Source organism: Hippopotamus amphibius, chromosome 13 (assembly GCF_030028045.1).
Source record: "Hippopotamus amphibius kiboko isolate mHipAmp2 chromosome 13, mHipAmp2.hap2, whole genome shotgun sequence".
Classification (NCBI taxonomy): Eukaryota; Metazoa; Chordata; class Mammalia; order Artiodactyla; family Hippopotamidae; genus Hippopotamus; species Hippopotamus amphibius.
Window position 1 is genome coordinate 65,604,203 of NC_080198.1, and position 19,554 is coordinate 65,623,756.

Sequence of the window (19,554 nt, forward strand, 5' to 3'; positions counted from 1 at the left end):
CTGCATTTGCAGGCAGATTCTTAACCACTGCACCACCTAGGAAGTCCTAACTTCTTTTTTATTTCTAGTTTTATTGATTTGAGTCCTCTCCCTTTTTTTCTTGATGAGTCTGGCTGAAAATTTATCAGTTTTATCTTTTCACAGAACCATCTTTTAGTTTTGATCTTCACTGTTGTTTTCTTCGTCTCTATTTCATTTATTTCTGCTCTGATCCTTATGGTTTCTATCCTTCTACTAACTTGGGGTTTTGTTTGTTCTTCCTTCTCTAGCTGTTCGAGATATAAAGTTAGGGTATATATTTGAGATTTTTTCTTGTTTCCTGAGATAAGCTTGTATCACTGTAAACTTCCCTCTTAGAACTGCTTTTGCTGTGTGCCACAGGTTTTGGATCATCGTGTTTTCATTTTAATTTGTCTGTAGGTATTTTTTGATTTCCTCCTAGAGTTCTTCAGTGATCCATTGGCTGCTTAGTCACATATTGTTTAGTCTCCATGTGTTTGTATTTTTTTACAGTTTTTTCTTGTATGTGATTTCTAATCTCAAAGTGTTGGGGTCGAAAAAGGTGCTTGATATAATTTCAGTTTTCTTAAATTTACCAAGGCTTGATTTGTGGCCCAAGATGTGCTCTTTCCTGGAAAATGTTCCATGTGTGCTTGAGAAAAACATGTATTCTGCTGCTTTCAGATGGAATGCTCTATAAATATCAATTAAGTCTATGTGGCCTAATGTGTTATTTAAGGTCTGTGTTTCTTTATTGATTTTCTGTCTGGATAATCTGTCCATTGACAAATGTGGGGTATTAAAGTCCCCCACTGTTATTGTGTTAATAACAATTTCTCTGTTTATGGCTGTTAACATTTGCCTCATATATTGAGTTCTCGCTGTTGGGTGCATATATATTTAAAATTGTTAGGTCTTCTTGGACTGATCCCTTGATCCTTATGTAGTGTCCTTCTTTGTCTCTTGTAACAGTCTTTAAAGTCTGTTTTGTCTGATTTGAGTATTGCTACTCCAGCTTTCTTTTGACTTCCATTTGCATGGAATACTTTCCATCCCCTCACTTTCAGTCTGTATGAGTCCCTAGATCTGAAATGTGTCTCTTGTAGACTGCACATATATGAATCTTGTTTTTGTATCCATTCAGCCAGTATATGTCTTTTGGTTGGGGCATTTAATCCATTTACATTTAAGGTAGTTATTGATATGTATGTTCTTATTGCCATTTTGTTAATTGTTTTGGACTTGTTTTTGTAGGTTTTTTTCTTCCTCTTTTGTTCTCTTTCCTTGTGATTTGATGATTATCTTTTCTGTTGTGTTTGTATTGCTTTTGTGTGTGTGTATCTATTGTAGATTTTTGGTTTGCAGCTCCCATGAGGTTTTGATATATATGCAAGATTGTTTTAAGTTGCTGGTCTCTTAATTTCCAGTCCATTTCCAGTATCCTCCATTTGTACTCTCCTCACAATTTCTGGTTTTCCTGTGATATTTGTGTGATATACAACCTTAACTGTATGTTTGCCTTTACCAGTGAGCTTTCTCATTCATAATTTTCTAGTTTCTAGTTGTGACCTTTTCTTTTCCGCCTAGAGAAGTTCCTTTACCATTTGTTGTAAAGCTGATCTGGTGGTGCTGAATTCTCTTAGCTTTTGCTTGTTTGTAAAGCTTTTGATTTCTCCATCCCATCTGAACAAGAACCTTACTGGGTACAATATTCTTGGTTCTAGGTTTCTCCCTTTCATCACTTTAAATATACCATGCCACTCTCTTCTTGCCTGCATAGTTTCTGCTGAAAAATCAGCTCTTAACCTTATGGGGATTCCCTTGTATTTTATTTGTTGCTTTCCTCCTTCACAGCTCCCTCCCTGAGCTCAAGTTCCATTTGATTCCTTTCTCTCTCTCTCTCTCTCTCTCTCTTTTTTTTCTTCTTTATTCTTTTGTCCTACTCAGTTACGTGGAAGTTTTCTTACCCATTCTGCCAGCGTTCTGTAGGTATTCTGTGAGAATCTTTCTGCTTGTCCATGTGTTTTTGATGTATTTGTGGGAGGAGGTAAGCCTCTAATAGATTTTGTGTGGAGTCTTTAGGGTTTTCTATATAGAGTATCATGTCATCTGCATATAATGACAGTTTTGCCTCTTCCCTTCTGATTTGGATACCTTTTATTTCTTATCTCATTGCTGTGGCTAGGAAGCCAACTGTGTTGAATAGAAGTGGTAAGAGTGGGCATCCTTATCTTGTTTCAGAATTTAGCAGGATGGTTTTCAGCTTTTCACCATTGAGTATTCTGTTGGCTGTGGGTTAGTCTTAAATGGCTTTTATTTCATTGAGATAGTTTCCTCTATACTCACTTTGATGAGAGTTTTTATCATGAATGGATGTTGAATGTTGTCAGATGCTTTTTCTGCATCTATTGAGATGACCATGTAGTTTTTGTCTTTCCTTTTGTTAATGTGGTGTATCACATCAATTGATTTGCATACATTGAACCATCCTTGCAACCCTGGAATGAATCCAGCTTGGTCATGGTGTTTGATTATGTATTGTTGGATTCAGTTTCCTAGTATTTTGTTGAGATTTTTTGCATCTATGTTCATCAAAGATGTTGGCCTGTAATTTTCTTTTTTTGTAGTGTCTTTGTCTGGTTTTGGTTTTAGGGTGACAGTCACTTCATGGAATGAATTTGGGAGTGTTCCCTCCTCCTCAGTTTTTTGGAATAGTTTGAGAAGGATAGGTATAAGTTCTTCTTTATATGTTTGGTAGAATACCCCAGTGAAGCCGTCCAGTCCTGGACTATTGTTTGCAGTTTTTTTTATTACAGATTCTATTTCACATCTAGAGGTCAGTCTGTTCAAATTATCTATTTCTTCCTGACTCAGCTGTGGCAAGATGTATGTTTCTAAAAACTTGTCCCTTTCTTCTAGGTTGTTCAGTTTATTGGCATATAACTGTTCATAGGATTCTCTTATGATTTTTTTTTCTTATTTCTGTGGTATAAGTTGTTATTTCTCCTCTTTCATTTCTTAATTTGTTTACTCAGGTCCTCTCTCTTTTTTAATTGATGAGCCTGCCTAGCGGTTTTGTCAGTTGTGTTTATCTTTTCAAAAAAGCAGCTCTTGGCTTTATTGATCTGTATCTCTTGCTTTTTTGATCTCTATTTTATTGCCTCTCTGATCTTTATCATTGCTTTCCTTCTGCTGACTTTGCTGACTTGGGATTTTGTGCATTCTTCTTTTTCTAAAATTCAGGTGGTAAGTTAGGTTGTTTATTTGAGATTTTTCTTGTTTCTTGAAGAAGGCCCATGTCACTGTGAACTTCCCTCATAGAACTACTTTTGCTGCACCCTTTGATTTTGTAAGGTTGTATTTTCATTTTCATTTGTCTCAAGGTATTTTCTGATTTCCTCTTTGATTTCATTGTTGACCCATTGGTTTTTTAGTGGCATATTGTTTAGTCTCCACGTGTTCATTCTTTTCCTGGTTTTCTTCTGTGGTTAATTTCTAGTTTCATGTGGTCAGAAAAGATGCTTGAGATAACTTCTATCCTCTTAAATTTGTTGAGGCTTGTTTTGTGTACTAGTATGTGTTTTATCCTAGAGAATGTTCCATGTGCACTTGAGAAGAGTGTTTATTTTGTTTTTTGGGGGGATGTAGTGTCCTATAAACATCAATTAAGTCCAACTGATCTATTGTATCATTGAGGATCTCTGTTGCTTCATTGATTTTCTGTCTGTAGTATTTGTCCATTGATGTCAGTGAGGTGTTAAAGTCTCCTACCATTTTTGTATTTCTGTCAGTTTCTCCCTTTATGTTTGTTGTGTATTTGTTTTATATATTTAAGTGCTCTTATATTGGGTGCGTATCTGTAACAGTGTAATAGCAGTTTTTTGTATTGATCCCTTTCATCATTATAAAGTGTCCTTTCTTTATGGACTTTTTTAAAAAGTCTATTTTGTCTGATATGAGTATTGCTACTCCTGCTTCCTTGTTGTTTCCATTTTTGTGAAATATCTTTTTCCATCCCCCCACTTTCAGTCTGTGTGCATATTTTGCCCTAAATTGTGTCTCTTGTAGACAGCATATCATAGGTTCTTGGTTTTTTTTTAATCCAGTGTGTCACTCTGTGTCTTCTGAATCTATTGTATGTTTTTGATTTGTGGCTACCCTGGTTTTCAAATATGTTGAGCCATAACTATATCTACTTTAAACTGATAGTCATACAAGTTCAAACACATTCTAAAAGATTTACATTTTCATACTCCCCTGCCCCACATTTTGTGATTTTTTTCATATCCTGTTTTACATCTTCATGCTTACCCTTTTACTGTTTGTTGTAGTTATAATCACTTTTACAGTTTTTTTTTGTTTTTTTTTAATCTACGTGCTGGCTTGTTTAAGTGATCTTCAATCCTTTCATATATTTGCCTATCCTGTTGTGTTTTTCCCTTTCCTATAGATTCTTGCTTCTTTTCTATTTAAAGGAGACCTTTCAATATTTTCTTTAGGGTAGGTTTAGTATTGCTGAATTATTTTAGTTTTTGCCTGTCTGAGAAATTCTTTCTCTCTCCCAAATGATAATCTTGCTGGGTTGCAAGTTTTCCCTTTTCAGGACTTTGAATATATCATGTCACTCTCTTCTGGCCTGCAGAGTTTCTGCAGAGAAATCAACTTAGCCTTATGGGGTTTCCTTGTAACTGACTCTTTGTTTTTCTCTTGCTGCCTTTAGAATCCTTGCTTTAACTTTTGCCATTCTAATTATTTGCCATTCTGTTTGTCTTTGTGTGTATTCATGTTGTTTGGGACCCTCTGTGCTTCCTATACCTGGATATATGTTTCCTTCTTTAGGTTTGGAAAGTTTTCAGCTGTAATTTCTTCAAATACATTTTTGATACCCTTTTTTCTCTTTTCTTCTTCTGTGAGTAGGTTGGCACACTTTATATTACCCCATAGATCTTGTATGTTGCTTTCATTTTTCATCTGTCTTTCTGTCTGCTGTTCTGATTGAGGGATTGCCATTATTCTGTCTTCTAGATCATTTATTTCTTCAGTCATTTAGTCTGCTATACATTGCTTCTAGATTGGTTTTTATCTTGGCAATTGAATTGTCTGATTCCTTTTTATAGTTTATAGTTTCTTGTTACAGTGATCTGAATTTTGTTAATAAACTTTCTTAAAACAGCATTTTTATTACCTCATTTTTGAACTCGGGGTCTAATAGACTGGTATGGTCTGCTTCATTATTTGTTCTTTCAGGAGATTTCTCTTGTTCTTTTAATTTGGAGTAGTTCCTCTTTTTTAACTTAACTTTCTCTGTCGCCATGAATTTAGGAGAAATCGTTATCTACTTTGGTCTTGAAGGAGTGTTTTTTGTGGGAGCATCCCTGTGTAGACTGTTTGAGTCCATTATTTTTGGTACAGGGGCTTGTTTTGTCATAGATGCCAGCCTCTTCTTTCTTCAGAGTGTGCTAGCTGTTATCCCATTGATAGGGAGTGTAATTGGTGTTGTGGTATCCAGAACCTGTGTTAGATGAGAGGCAGGGCCTCCTCTTTGCTCCATGGCTGTCACCACCCTGTTGGGGGCAGTATCTACTCCCCAGTTGTTGGGGAAGAAGCCCTAATGGTTGGGTTCAGTTAGGTTCAGTTGCCCTTGAGTGTGTGCTGTGCCCCAAAGGAGGTGACTGCTGTAGCAAATAAGACCTGTGTAGTCACAGTGAACCTATGCACCTGTGGGTGTCCATGCTTTTGCCCAGAAGCAGCCTGCAGTCTCGTCGCTTTCTCTGTTGTGTTCATCCCAGACCTAGTGCTAGGCTGTGGTGTGGAGTAGGCTGGGGCTGGAGTCTGTAAGTGCAGAAATTGAGGTTGCTGTGCTGTGCCTGGGACCTGGGCAGCCTCTGTGGTAGACCTCTCTTAGGACCTGTTGGCCCCAGATCCGGCTCCAAGCTGCAGTGTGAGATAGGTGGAGCTGGAGCATTCCCACTGGAAACATACTGTTGCCTACTCCTGTCCAGGGCTTGTCTGCTCAAGACTCAGCATGCAGCCACTCTGCATCTCTCTGGCACCACATATGCGTGTGCTGACAAAGTCTGCTGTAGCCAGACTCATCCCTGCTGTGTGCACACTGACCATAGGCTCCGAGGTTCTCCCCAGACCACATCTCAGACCCTTCCAGTTGTCTCTGTGCAGCTGCATCGAGTCCTCTCCCAGGGCCTGTCTGCCTGAGATTTGGCATCTAGCCACTACACGTATTTGTGGCACTGCATGGTGCATGCACTGACAATGTCTGCCCAGTTTGATCCACCACCCCCATGTGTGCACTGACAATGGTGTCCAATTTGGCCCTGATCCACCTCAGGCGGTCCAGTCTCTCTGTGCAGCTAGACCACATCTCTGCCCTTATCTCACACCAGGCTGTGGTGTGGAACAAGCAGGACTCAGGCGTTCACCCCTTCAGATTGGGAAGTGTGGTGGCAGCCGCCAGTGCTGGTCTCTCTTTGCCCCGATTGTTAACAAGGCAGCACGCACACACTCCTCACAAGTAGAGTCTAGGTTTCTCCAGCCCCTCTATCTGACCCGGCAGATTTCCCAGGCATGGGAGCTCCCTGGGGCAAGCATCTGCCTATAGGGACCATCTCTTCTCTACTGATGGGAGTGGTAAAATTTTTGATCTGAGAGCTAGATTGGGAACAGAATTAAAGAGCCTCATAGACTCAAATAAGAAGTATAGGCGACTAGAAGTAACAGGTGTTTAAGAGAAGTACCATGATTAGAGATCAGATGTTTTCATGCTCAGGAGCATAAGTGACGAGAATAATTATTTTGGTACTTTCTGAGACTTCAGTAAATATTGGTGGGTGGAGTCATACATTTTTCCTTTCACATATGTTCTTAAATTTTAAACTAGTATTCAGAATAATAGCTGAAAGCAGTATTAATCATTTCCCAGAAATGCTATCTAAAAGCACTCTCAGGGCTTCCTAGATGGCACAGTGGTTAAGAATCCACCTCCAATGCAGGGGACATGGGTTCGATCCCTGCTCCAGGAAAATCCCACATGCCGCAGAGCAACTAAGCCTGTGTACCACAACTATTGAGCCTGTGCTTTAGAGCCCGTGAGCCACAACTGTTGAGCCCATATGCCACAACTACTGAAGCCCACATGCCTAGAACCCGTGCTCCACAAGAGAAGCCACAGCAATGAGGAGCCCACGCACCACAATGAAGAGTAGCCCCTGCTCACCGCAACTAGAGAAAGCCCGTGTGTAGCAACGAAGACCCAACACAGCCAATAAATAAATAAATGAATAATAAATTTTTTAAAAATAAAAAATAAAAGCATTCTCTTAGTATTAAGAAACTTTCAAGGTTTTAGTTAAGGCAGGATCTCTGACTCAAACTAAGCTTAATCTTCAACAGAATTTTATTGGGTATCTAAAGTAGTATTGTTCCCAGCCATCAGTAAGTTTTTTATTTGAATTGGAGCATATATATATATACATACATATGATGGTAATGAGTGGAGAGTAGGAAGCAAGATTGAATGGTAAAAACAGGGCCTGGTTATAAGGGGGCCTGAGAGCCAGGAAGAGGAGTTTAGATTTGACATAGAAACAGTTTAGATTTTGTTTACTGCAAGATTTTGATTGAGGTGACAAGGTGATGAAGATGATGTATGGACAGCTATACTGTTTGTTTAGCACTATACTATATACCCTTTTACCATAGGGTAAATTGCTAGATCCAGAAATTGGAGATAGGGTGAAAGGCTGCAGACTCTGTAATCTTAAAAAAAAATTAGCCAAAACCTAAATTAACTCATTTCACGTGAGAGTGATTGGCCCTGATTCTCTTCACGTTCAATTCCAAGCATCAAGTAAGGATTTCAAAGACATACAGCTATTTTCCTACACATCATGAAATTATGAGGGACACCAGATGATCCTTAACTTATCATACCCTGACCTACAAAAGAAAAGTTCCTGTAGTCATTATTTTATTATTTTATCATTCAGGTCTTACTACCCTTAGGTCAAAGAAGCTTATATTATTATAATTAATATTGAGTACCCAAGGTCTGAGAAACTTATGTAGGATTTTGTTCAACTAAATTGGCTTAGACTGAAAGTGGATATTATAACTCTCTGCAAATTGGCAGACAGATGATATGCCCAAACATTATTGACAGATACCATATATATATATATATATATATAGTATCCAAATATATACAAGTAACATAAATTGGTTACTTTCTTTTGCTAAGCTTGAAAAAATCTATACCTTAGTATATAAAAGTTACTTCTAAAGATATATTATAAAAGGTTTTACTGTCTTTTAAGTGTATCCCCTTGCATTTAAAGAAGCAGCAGTATCACCAAAATTTATTTAATCTTTTCTATGTTCAGGTGACATAAGAAGTTGTACAAATAAAATTGGATCAGGATACCTGGGTTCTAAGATTTGGCTCTGCTACTAACTAGTTATATGACTCTGGGCAAATCTGGAAGCCTCTGGAAGCTAAGTTGTCCCATTTATGAAATTAAGGGGTTAGATTTGGTGATCATAAATGAAATATCCCAGTACTATAATTCTCCCTATACACTTATGCACATGTAAGATAAGATACTAGATATAACCTGGTTTAAACCACTTTGGTATTTTGGAAAGAAAAGGGTAAACTTTTAAGATTTTAAAGTAGCATGCTGTGTCAGAAGTGACTTTGTCAAATAAAATTTCATTAAGGTCTTTGACAAAGGCTGAAAGGCAGCCAGACTAACATGATTGCTCCACTCCGAGCAGTTTTTCAGGGCTGGTGGATCAACCAAATAAAAATCTATTTATGTAATTACTCATTTATTAAAACATGGAAATCCATGGAAAACAAACCTAGGTCTAACTAATAATATTAAATATTGGATTGTAGTCTGAAAAAAAGGAAGGAGCTTCCCTGGCAGTTATGGCTGATCTGTCTTACTCTAAACCTAGACAGCGTGATATTTTTGGGGTGGGTTTTTTTTCCTTATAAAACCTGCCAAAACAAATGATTTAACAGGTTTAGTTTATAGAAATCAAGCTTCCAGAGCAATCTTTATTACAGCAATTGAAAAGGAAAGAATTGAGTTGAGCTTTATTTTTAAAACAGGGCAACAGTCAAAATTATGTATACTAAATTTGCCTAAACTCTATTGTTAATGACTAAAAACTTTTATAATTCTCAGTTAATCATGATTGCATTCAGTGCCACTCTAACTTTACTCAGTTTCAAAGAAAGAATTGCTCATGTTTTCTGGAATGTTTATAGTGTTTTCAAAGGTAGTCAAGAAACAAAGAGAGACCCAAAACTTAATGACTACACAAAAACTCTAGGAGACCTATGCACAGTGGCATTGTTTTAGCCATTTTTCATCCTGTAACATTCGCTTATAAAAATGTGAGTGGAGAATTTTCCATCCTCCACCTCAAGTTTCTTTTGGGGGTCAGTTGCCTTTAGGGTCAGTTGAAGGTAATACCTTTAAACTTGGGGGATTTTTGAGTAATTAACCCTTGATAGGTCCCTAAATGGTTTATTTGATGTCTTTTGGAACCAATAGCCGTATCTGAAGAGGATTTAAAAGGCCATGTAAAGTGGTAGCACCAGCTCTGCTGTGACTTCCAGCCTACTAAAAATTCATAACCAAACATTTGCTAACACTCGACCATTCCCCAAGTCACCTGTTCTTCTGTTATAGTACACATTCCTGTTCCTAACTGATGAGGCTTTCAGGCTAAAGAAAATTATTTTAATTCTACCATGTTTTTCTATTTAATAGAAATAAAATCAGATAAATAATGATAATTGTGATGACATAAAATACTTCCTCAGAAATTTTCTCTTTTAATAATGGTATTCATTATTATCTTCATTTTTCAAAAAGAACTCTGATTTAGAGAGGTTGCAGTGACTTTTTCAACATTACACAACTGGTAATTGGCAGAATCAGAATTTAAGCCTAAAGAGGAATCTTTAAACCAAACGAAAGCAAATGAAAACATAAAATGAATTAAAACTTGGATTTGAGGGAGTCAGTAGTTTTATGGCAATGCCTATCACACATTGCATAGGATACAAAAGACTTCACTTGAATGGAGTTTGTTTTTAGGGAGGTAGTTTTTTCACTGTTTAATACATAGTACAGATGCCACTGTGTTGCTGAGGTTGACAGTTCTTTTCAGTTCAGGTGCCAGCAATGATACTTAAGCAGTACATATTTGGCCTAAAAAAAAAAAAAGAGAGAGAGAGAGAGGTTTGAACAAAAGTGTATGAAGAGAGAGTATTATGGAGAAAAGGGAGATGATTAAGTGAAGGAGATGAAGAGTAATTTTAGAAGGGATGGCAGCTTCTAGTACAGTTTGTGTATTACAGTTTCTCACCAGGTGCTAAAGGTTAGTTTCCTTCTTGGCAGGAAGCTCCTCCAGAAAGGGTTTACTTATGGCAGCTTTGTTCTCAGAAAGCTTTACCTTTAATCAGATAAAGGGAATCTCAGAAAAATCTTTCTGCATCTTGCTGTATTGCAGATGTCTTCAGTTTAGTAATTTTTATGCCATTCTGGTAGGGTGTGCATCCCTTCATGTGGGACTGCACATGGCTAATCAAATCTCTAATAAGAAATGCTGTTCAGTGCTGCTGATGTCTCTGAACTCAGAGGGCCTGGGACCCAGACCTCTGAAAATGAACCATCAGCTGGCTGGTGTCTCTGTAGAGGGGACACGGAAGCTTATTTTGGAAATGCTAGAAAACTGCAGAGTGGATTTGGCTGTTGCTATGGGAGGGAACTGCTGCTGCCAGGATGAAGCAACATGCTGAGGCGATATAGGAACCACAGGCACATGGGAAGGTACAGGAAGCAGACAGGAGGAGTTGGTGCCTTCTTCATCCTCCAGCCTTGTGGTCTGTTGATGGAGCCTAAAAGGGAGTCAGTTGGCAAGACTGAAACTGGTTAGCAGAGTCCCAGCTCCAGCATCACTAGGCAGAGCACAGAGGGTGAGTTTGAAGCTGAGGGACAATAGTAATATCAACTTGTTAGAAACCACACATTCTCACACCTCTGCCCCACCCCCAGGCCTGATGAATCAAACTCTGGGGATGCTGCTCAACAATTTGTGTGCTAACAAGCCCTCCAGGTGATGTAGGTGCACGGTCAAGTTTGAGAACCACCACCTAGAACACTGGGCATCCAGATTCTTCATTTGCTAATTTTCAGTCTTGCCAATGATTCGTTCTTTAAGAATGAGAAAGTACTGCAGCTCAGAAACTAATCATGATCCCCTCTGTCCTTCTAGGCAGTTGGGATTGGCAGAGGTTAGAAACAAATTCAAATTATGTAAGACTTTGGTTTCTTTATGAATTAAATAGAAGTGATACTCTTAGGGTTTTGATTTATGTTATAAACAGAGATCTATCTAACAGCAATAAAATATGATAACTGAGTATTGATGTATAGCTCAATGTATGTAAAGTGAGACTAAGTCATTTAATTTCTGTAATTATTTTTGTGTTAGGTGCAATTTAAGCATAAATAATATCTATTAGCCGTAAATAACTAATTAGCATTAGTTTCAGACATCTGAGCCAGTTTTTCTCCTTTAAGTGATTCACTCCTCCCAGGCATTAGTGTCAAGTGTTTCTTGCAGAGGAACGTTTAACCCTCACCATGACCAAATGCACACTCAAACTCAAAGCTGAAATACTTAAAACATGTCCTTTCTCCTTCCCTACCCATACAGTCCCTTCCTTTGTCCCTGCTCCATGATTTTGAGAAATAAGAGACCTAACAGTGGCTTGACCTTGTAAACTGGGTGCTAAAGAGCTGAGTTAATGGCAGGGACCTATTCATTTATTTGCTCAGCATTACTGAATTCCTATACATAACTATGCTGTAGGCTCTAAGTTTTAAGCTCTAGGTAAACATTAATGAACAAAGCAAAGTTTCTACATCTGAAGCTTATATTCAAATAGGTAAGATACAAATAATAAGTGAATGATTAAATAATATATAAAGGGGTAGTGAATGCTATTAAGAAAAATACAGCAGTCTAAGGAGAAAGAGAATGATTGGCCTTGCTGTATTGTGCATTAATTTCTGTATGCCCTAAACCTAGCACTCAGTAAATTTTTATTGAATGAATGAACAAACTTATTAAGACATCTCTGTGGTAGCATCTGTCTCATAACAGTGATAATATTGTAGCTACTTAGATTCATCGAAATACAGTGGCTCTGAATTCTGAAAAGTGAGAATAGTAGCATTAAAGACTAGAACAGTGAAAATAAAAGATAATGAGATCTCAGGCATCTGACCAAGTCTGAGTGCGGGAAGAACAAGAAGGTCAAATAATACGAGAGAACCAAAAGGAAGAGGCTAGCAAGTCTGCACCCTTGTCCTCGGTTCTTGAGATTGGACAATTTCCAATTTGAAAGAAATTAATAGTCTCGGGGGGGGGGAGTCTATATACACAAATTCCTAGTTAGGATTTCAGCGGCCACACCCAGGGAAGATCCTGAAGCTAATCATCTGCTTAGGAAAACAAGATGGCTGTGGGTTGAAAAATAGTGAGAAAAAGGATCAGAAAATGAGTCATTCCTATTTACCCATTCTAGAAACACTAAAATAAACTTGAGTTTCTCTTCAGGACAAGTTTTAAAGGAAACAGTGGTATTAAACTTGAAATTGCCTTAACAGGAAATATCAGATACTCTATTAGTATGAAGAATGCATTAAAAAATAATACCCTTTGTTGATATCAAAAAGGCCTACTTTTGGGGCTAGTAATTCCTAACACCGAGGAAGGAGAGAGGTTCCAGTGATTGATGAGACCACCGTATATCATTCACACTCTCTTCTATTTTCCACTCACCCCTACAAACACATACACACACACACATACACCAGATTTATAATTGGCAAACATATAGGAAAAATTTATCATCACATTCACCATTCTACAGTATAATAGAATTACTCTAAATATGCTTTAAAATCACACATTTTTATAACTTAAAAGGGTGATTGCCCTTTGTAGTATGTAAAAATCAGATATGCTTCAGGAACTAGATGACCTCACTAGCTCAAAGCAGTGAAGGGTCATATATGTGAATATTGGGTAGGACCCAACAAGCAAAGAGGCACAAGAATGTCTGAATAGAATATTTCTTTTAGAAGAGAATGGAAAGTTTCTTTTTTAAGATTAGGGAGAAAAGGATCATGGGATTTTACACTTGAAGCATAGAGATGTTTTGTCTTCTTTTATTGGAAGGGAGAACAAAGGTGAAAACAGAAAATATGGATTTCTGTTCATATTCAAAACATATTCAAAACCCAACCTTGCCCCTTCCTTGGTAGTTTTTCCCCTATGAAACAATATCCTGGAAATGTTAGAGTCATAGTAAATCACTAGCAAAGTAATAAATCTCATACCAATCAAACGATTCTAGATAGGGAACTCACAGACAAGAGGTGGATACAAAGACATTTGATATCAAACTACATTTTAGTTCAAACCCTGGAGGAGTGTAAGACTAAGATACAGATTCTGGTTGGGTTTATATAGAATGTTCCACTGAGATATGAAGAAAAGATAAAAAGGTATATGAAGAAGCAGCAAATAGTAGTAAAGGATTAGTGTGAAAATAGCAAATCAACTTTAAATTTAAAAGATGATTAGAATCAGATCACCTGAATTTTAACCGTGAATTTACGACACACTGTATCACTCCAGGCAGGTTATTTAATCTTTTTGTCCTCAGTGTCATCACTTCTAAAATGGTAACAGTAAGCAATAAGGATTTACTATATAGCACAGGGAACTATTTTGAATATCTTATAATAACTTATAATGGAAAAATAATATGAAAAAATATATACGTAACTGAATCACTTTGCTGTACACGTGTCCACTTTGCTGTACACGTGTCTGCTTTGCTGTAACACAATATTGTAAATCAGCTATACATCAATAAAAAAAAGAAATGGAAAAAAAGTGAAGTGGGAACAATAAGTTTCTCATGGGATTACTGTAAAGTTTAAATGTGTATAATTATTAAAGCATTTAGCAGTGTCTGGAACATAGTGGACATTCAATATACATTACCGAGTAATATTTATTATTACTTATTATATTGCTAAACCCAGCTGGTGGGAGTATTTTTTTAATGTAAAAAAAAGTGAGAAGACATACTTGTTCCTCCACTGATTGATCATATCTACAACATTAGCCAGGTTTTTCAAACCACATAACTTCTCAACCTACCACTTAGAACTAACTGTAAGCTCAAGCTTTTGGGAGGAAGAAGCTTTTTTAAAATAAGCTCTTTAAACCTAATTGATGCCAGAAAATATCACAGACTACTCACCAGCATAAAAATATACTTAATCTTTCCATACCTAAGGTTTATGAAATAAAGCCAAATTTGTGTGAGCTGTTTTCAATCCTTGTATCTAGCATTTTTCCCCTTCTAATAAGTTCATATCTCCAAATTTAGTCAACAGTTTCCAATTATTTATAATCAGGTCTAGGTAAAGATTTTTAGAAGTTGATTTTTATTGTTTTGGGGAATTATTTGTTTGCCCCATTATAACATTTCTTTTGTTAGAAATAGAATTTATGGTGGTGAAGTTTAATATCCTAGCAGACAAAAGACTGCATAGTTTCTGTAGAAACATAGCTTCTGGAACAATTTCAAAATGGAACCCCAAAGACATTGTATTAATGTTGAGATACTCTTAGAGATATATTTCTACATTAAAAAAGTAAGACATAATGTCCTTTATAAATTAATCTCAAGTCTGAGCCAAACACGGAAGGGTGGAAAGCCTCAATTCTGTACCCACATAATCAACAGTCTGTGGAAACTCTGGGAACCATGCCACTGGTCTCCAACCTAGCATAGTTGGGAAATGACACATTCTTTAAGAAGCTCTTGTCCAGGAAATGAGTGGGTCACAAAGCACACCAGTAAAGGTCCATAAACTTGTTTTATGAATGAAGAACATGAGTTGTACTGGCTCCAAGCTGCAGTACTTTTAAGAGGATTTCATAATTTCTCATTCTTCAGTTTTTATCATGGTGATGGGTTGATATAACAGAATTCTAACAGGAAAAAATAATCGTGTCATCCATAAGAATATTGCGCCATGCCACTTCAGAATTATTTTAAATCAATTTTCCATATTTATCCCCATTCCTAGATCAGATCTTCCCACATGTCCGTCCCCACCAGAAAGAAATGGTATACAAAAAGCCACAACTTAATCAATTTTATTCACACTTCCCATGAAAAGCAGTTACATTTTTACATAAAATCATTAACACAGAGAACAAATCTTAAGATTAATATATCTGATTAGACACACAGTACAGAAAGTAAATGTGAAAATTAAAAATAGCATACTTCAGTGATTAAATTTATACTGTATTTTCTACTTATTTATAGCAGCATCAGTAAGATTCCTCTATTTTTTAATAAACTAGCAGCAAAATTTTTTTAACTACACAAATTCAGTAGATGTTTTCCCCCACTGTTTCACTCATACAGAATTTATCACATTAACCAAACAAAACCACTTCTGGTTCCTGAAGAAAAAGGTGGGAAAAGGTTTCACAAGTCACCAGTTTCCCCTCAAAAGAAGGGAAGAGTAAGGAAGGAAGCTGAAAAAAATTAGTGTGCAATTACCAAAAAATAAATTCTCAACCACCTTGACCAATTATGAGTAAATTTTGTGGCATCTTTGTGTGTTTGTGTATGTTAGTGAATAAAAGGTATGTTAACTTTATTTTCTGATTTTATACTGCAGTTGAAAAATATGTGGAAGTTTCCAGGAGGCCTCTCAGAGCCTGGAGAAGATATTGGTGTGTATTTTACATATCTTTAATTGACTTGAAAACGTTGAGGAAATTCATATGTTTACTTTCTTGCTCTAGAGCTGAGAATAAGATTTTAACTTTTCTAATTGGTTTAGACTTACTTCAGGGATGATATAAAATTAGCAGCAAAACTTCTAACATTACAACTTACTCCATTATTATAAATAATACCATTAGGAGCAGAACACCTATTTTTCTGCTTAGGACTGCTTCTAGATTAAATTGCTTGAAAATTAGAAGCTTTGGATATACATCAGTCAAGTTTAGCATTAAGGGTTATTTTGAATATAACTAAAATTGTTGGAATTAAACTGATAAAATACAAATTCTTGACCATTTTATCATATAGGGATGAAGAGTAACTTTTAAATTGTGAAATAAGAATTATTTATAAAGTCAATTATAGAACAGTGATGACATAATTCTTCTGTTTATGAAGATTTTATCTGTTTATGTTGGATAGTCAGAAAGCCAAAACATAGTAAAATGTTTCATATGAGAAAGTCTGAAATGAGAGGTAACTTCCTAAAACAATTTACTGAACTCATTATGTCAGGATTTTGTAGGAAATAAAGAATAGAAACTGTTTCCCTACCTATTTCTTAAACCATTGAGTCAAGAGCAGCCTCTCTCATAATCAGTTCATTTGATACCAGTATTATTTGTCTATGACTTTTTCCTCAATATGTATGTCCCCTATTCTCTTTAGCCAGCATTTATATGAAGGCAGTGTCCTAACTTATTTTAAAATATTTTAAATATATATATACTTGAAATGATTTTTTTTAATGTTCCACAGATTAAAATGCCCTATACACAGTATAGAACCAACTCCTAACATCCTATAAGTAAATACACTACATTCAGATATATCCATAGCAAATTTTGATTTTTAGGTACTTACTGACCTTTTGCTTAGAGTTTGCTATGTCTTCTGTTGAAATCAAAGGATTCTGTAGTGGTGCGAGTATTGAAAGAGAAGGCCATTTATTCTGGAACTCCTGATTATCTCACACTATCCTTATGTGATATGAGATCGTGTGAACTAGTTAAGTTTATGTTTTACATCCTTATCAAATCCATACTGGGCAAACAGCAGTCTACAGGAGAAGGTTTGTGTAGCTTTCTCTTCTGTCTTGCCTTCTCAAATAAATTGACTTTTTAATTTTTTATGGATATTCTGAATTTCAGGTATATGTAAATGTAAATGAAGAAACATTTCCAAGCCAAGTGTGTGTAATTGTAGGTCCGAGTGTACTCTAGAATCCTTCAAGTCCATATAATTAGGAATTCACTACTTTTTTTTAAGTGTCCGTGGCTGTCACAACAACCCATCTATTCAGAGATCATATATACTCCTCAACTATGTGGAATTAAGAAAAAAGCAGCAACTGGCATTCACCATACTACCTAGGAGTACTAAAAATTGAAGCCTTGCCTCAGAACTGATAAAACCCTGAAAGCAGCTAGAAATGATAACTGACAGTAGAGATCTGAAAGACTGTGTATAGAGGGCATTTCTGTTTTGTAACAGTACAATAATATTCTTAATGATGAAGCCAGATCATCCAGGAATTATTTACATTATTTAAGCTCTGTTTTTAGGCAAGTATGTAATATACTTTAGGTATACTGCAAATGTGCACAACATTCATATTGGCTCTTAAGCAGTAAACACTAGTTAACTGAGAAGCACATCTGTTTGGAATCCTTCATTCTTTGATAGTACTAGGTAAATGAAGCACTATTGTCGGTAGTGTTTTAAAAAAAACATTAAGAGCATATTACAAAACAGAATGCAATCCTTAGGCTTTAATATAATACCCTAAGAGTACAATACATGTACAAGGTTAAAAATGGAGAAGCTGCCTTCCTGAAAAAAAATCTCATTACCACCAACAGGAAGAGATTCCCCTGCATAGCCAAAGGTCTTTAAAGCAGTGGGATCTGATCAGAGCTCATCAGTGTACCAGAATCAGAGGGAAACACCAGGAAAACCCACATTCTGCACAGTTTTTCCTATTTTATTTTATTTCAACCTAATCCTATTAAATATTACAAAATAGAAATAACAAATATAAACTCCATTTCATCATTGTCCTTTAACTAAACAAAACACTACAACATTTTTAAACATATCTTTCAACCAGCAAAAATAAAAACAAAACCCTCTTGGTTTTTCCTTTCAAACCTATAAAACAGTTATTTCGATTTAGCTTACAGTACATTACAATAATAAAGGTACAAGAGAATAAAGCACTTTACCTAGATAAAAAAATTTTTAATTCATGGTAAAATCTTTGGAGATTTCAATCTTAAGATGGAAGAGGTTCCTCTAGATACAGAAGCACTTATTTGCCCATTCAGTTTTTAGTCTAGTCAGTGATATCATGGATTCAAATTAAATGGATCAAACTACCCTGCAGGCAGCACTGATTCTGAATCAAGTGCTGTGGTGACTGCTGAGCAGGGCACATTCGTTCACCAGCCCCATCCGGTGCTTACATAACACACAAACAGGCTAGACTCGGGGACTAAATGCCACACTCTTGATTAGTGTTACTAAAAGCAAAACAAGACTCCCATGGTCATTTTTTCAAAGTGTTTAAAGAATAAAAATAAACATTTAAACAATCTTTAAGTCAGATCAGCAAATGACGTAAAATTTAAGACTACTGCCACAATCTTTAACAAACAATAACAAACATGTATACTGCTAAAAATTATTTTTCTCATTAAGGCAAGATTTCCTAACAAATTCTTCTTTTATGTTTTCAGCTTAAAAATATAGTTTCTAACTGTTTAAGGCAAATCTCAACTCTACGGAAGGTCCACATATAATTCAAATACGGCAGACAAATGTCATATTTTAAACACTTTACTCTTCCTGTGCCTATTTCCAGAGCTGCTTACTAGAGAAAACATTGAGACATTTTCTCTTTACTTGCTCTTTCTTGCCTATTCCTCACGAGTAGGACTACTGAGAAGGCAAATATAATGGACACTTTGACAAACAAGAATATGGAGGCAGTTAAAGGGTAGTTGAACAAAAGTCTATACCTGTGGCAATTGTGCAACTTCCCAGCAAATAGGCTTGGAAGGCAGCTTTTTTAAGGGCTTGTCATAAGCACTTTGGGAGACAATGACAGAGCATCACAAAATTAGAGAAACCCCACGTAGGAGGTTCATGTGGATATTCAGAAAAAGGAGCCACAAAAATAAGTCAATGGCAATAAAAACCCTGTACCGGAAATTTGCATATTATTAAAAAAATCAACCTTATAAAATGTGAAAACCCTGGTTGTATTATAAAACTCTGTAAATTGCAAGTTTTTTAAAATCTTTCTGATGAAATCACTGCAGCATTTTGGTGTTGGAGGAATGAATTCAAGTTCTTTGAAATTGCAGGAAACAAAGAAAATGCCAAAAATTACCATGGTGGGATTCCACTCAGGATAACTGCAAGAGCATATCAAAATGGTTATAAAGGAATCTGCTCTATGACTTCAGAGGCTTGACAGTCCCAGGAGAGACCAGGAGAGAGCTGAATCATTTCATAGTTCAATACATTCTGCAGCCTCTACAGACTTTCATAAAGAAGAATGGATCACTTTTTCTCAATTCTGATGTTTATAAATTTAGGCAGTTTTGATGGATAATCAG

The 19,554-nt window shown here is 36.3% G+C and overlaps 1 protein-coding gene across 6 annotated transcripts in view; it reads left to right on the forward strand.

The window, feature by feature from the left end:
• Window positions 1-19,554, forward strand: part of NUDT6 (nudix hydrolase 6) — a 63,498-nt gene that overhangs the window by 15,689 nt on the left and 28,255 nt on the right. For all 6 annotated transcript variants that reach the window (XM_057705724.1, XM_057705722.1, XM_057705725.1 and 3 more), the window contains one exon: window positions 15,822-15,876. In XM_057705724.1, the coding sequence (XP_057561707.1) occupies window positions 15,822-15,876 (55 nt within the window). The remainder of the gene's footprint in view (window positions 1-15,821; window positions 15,877-19,554) is intronic.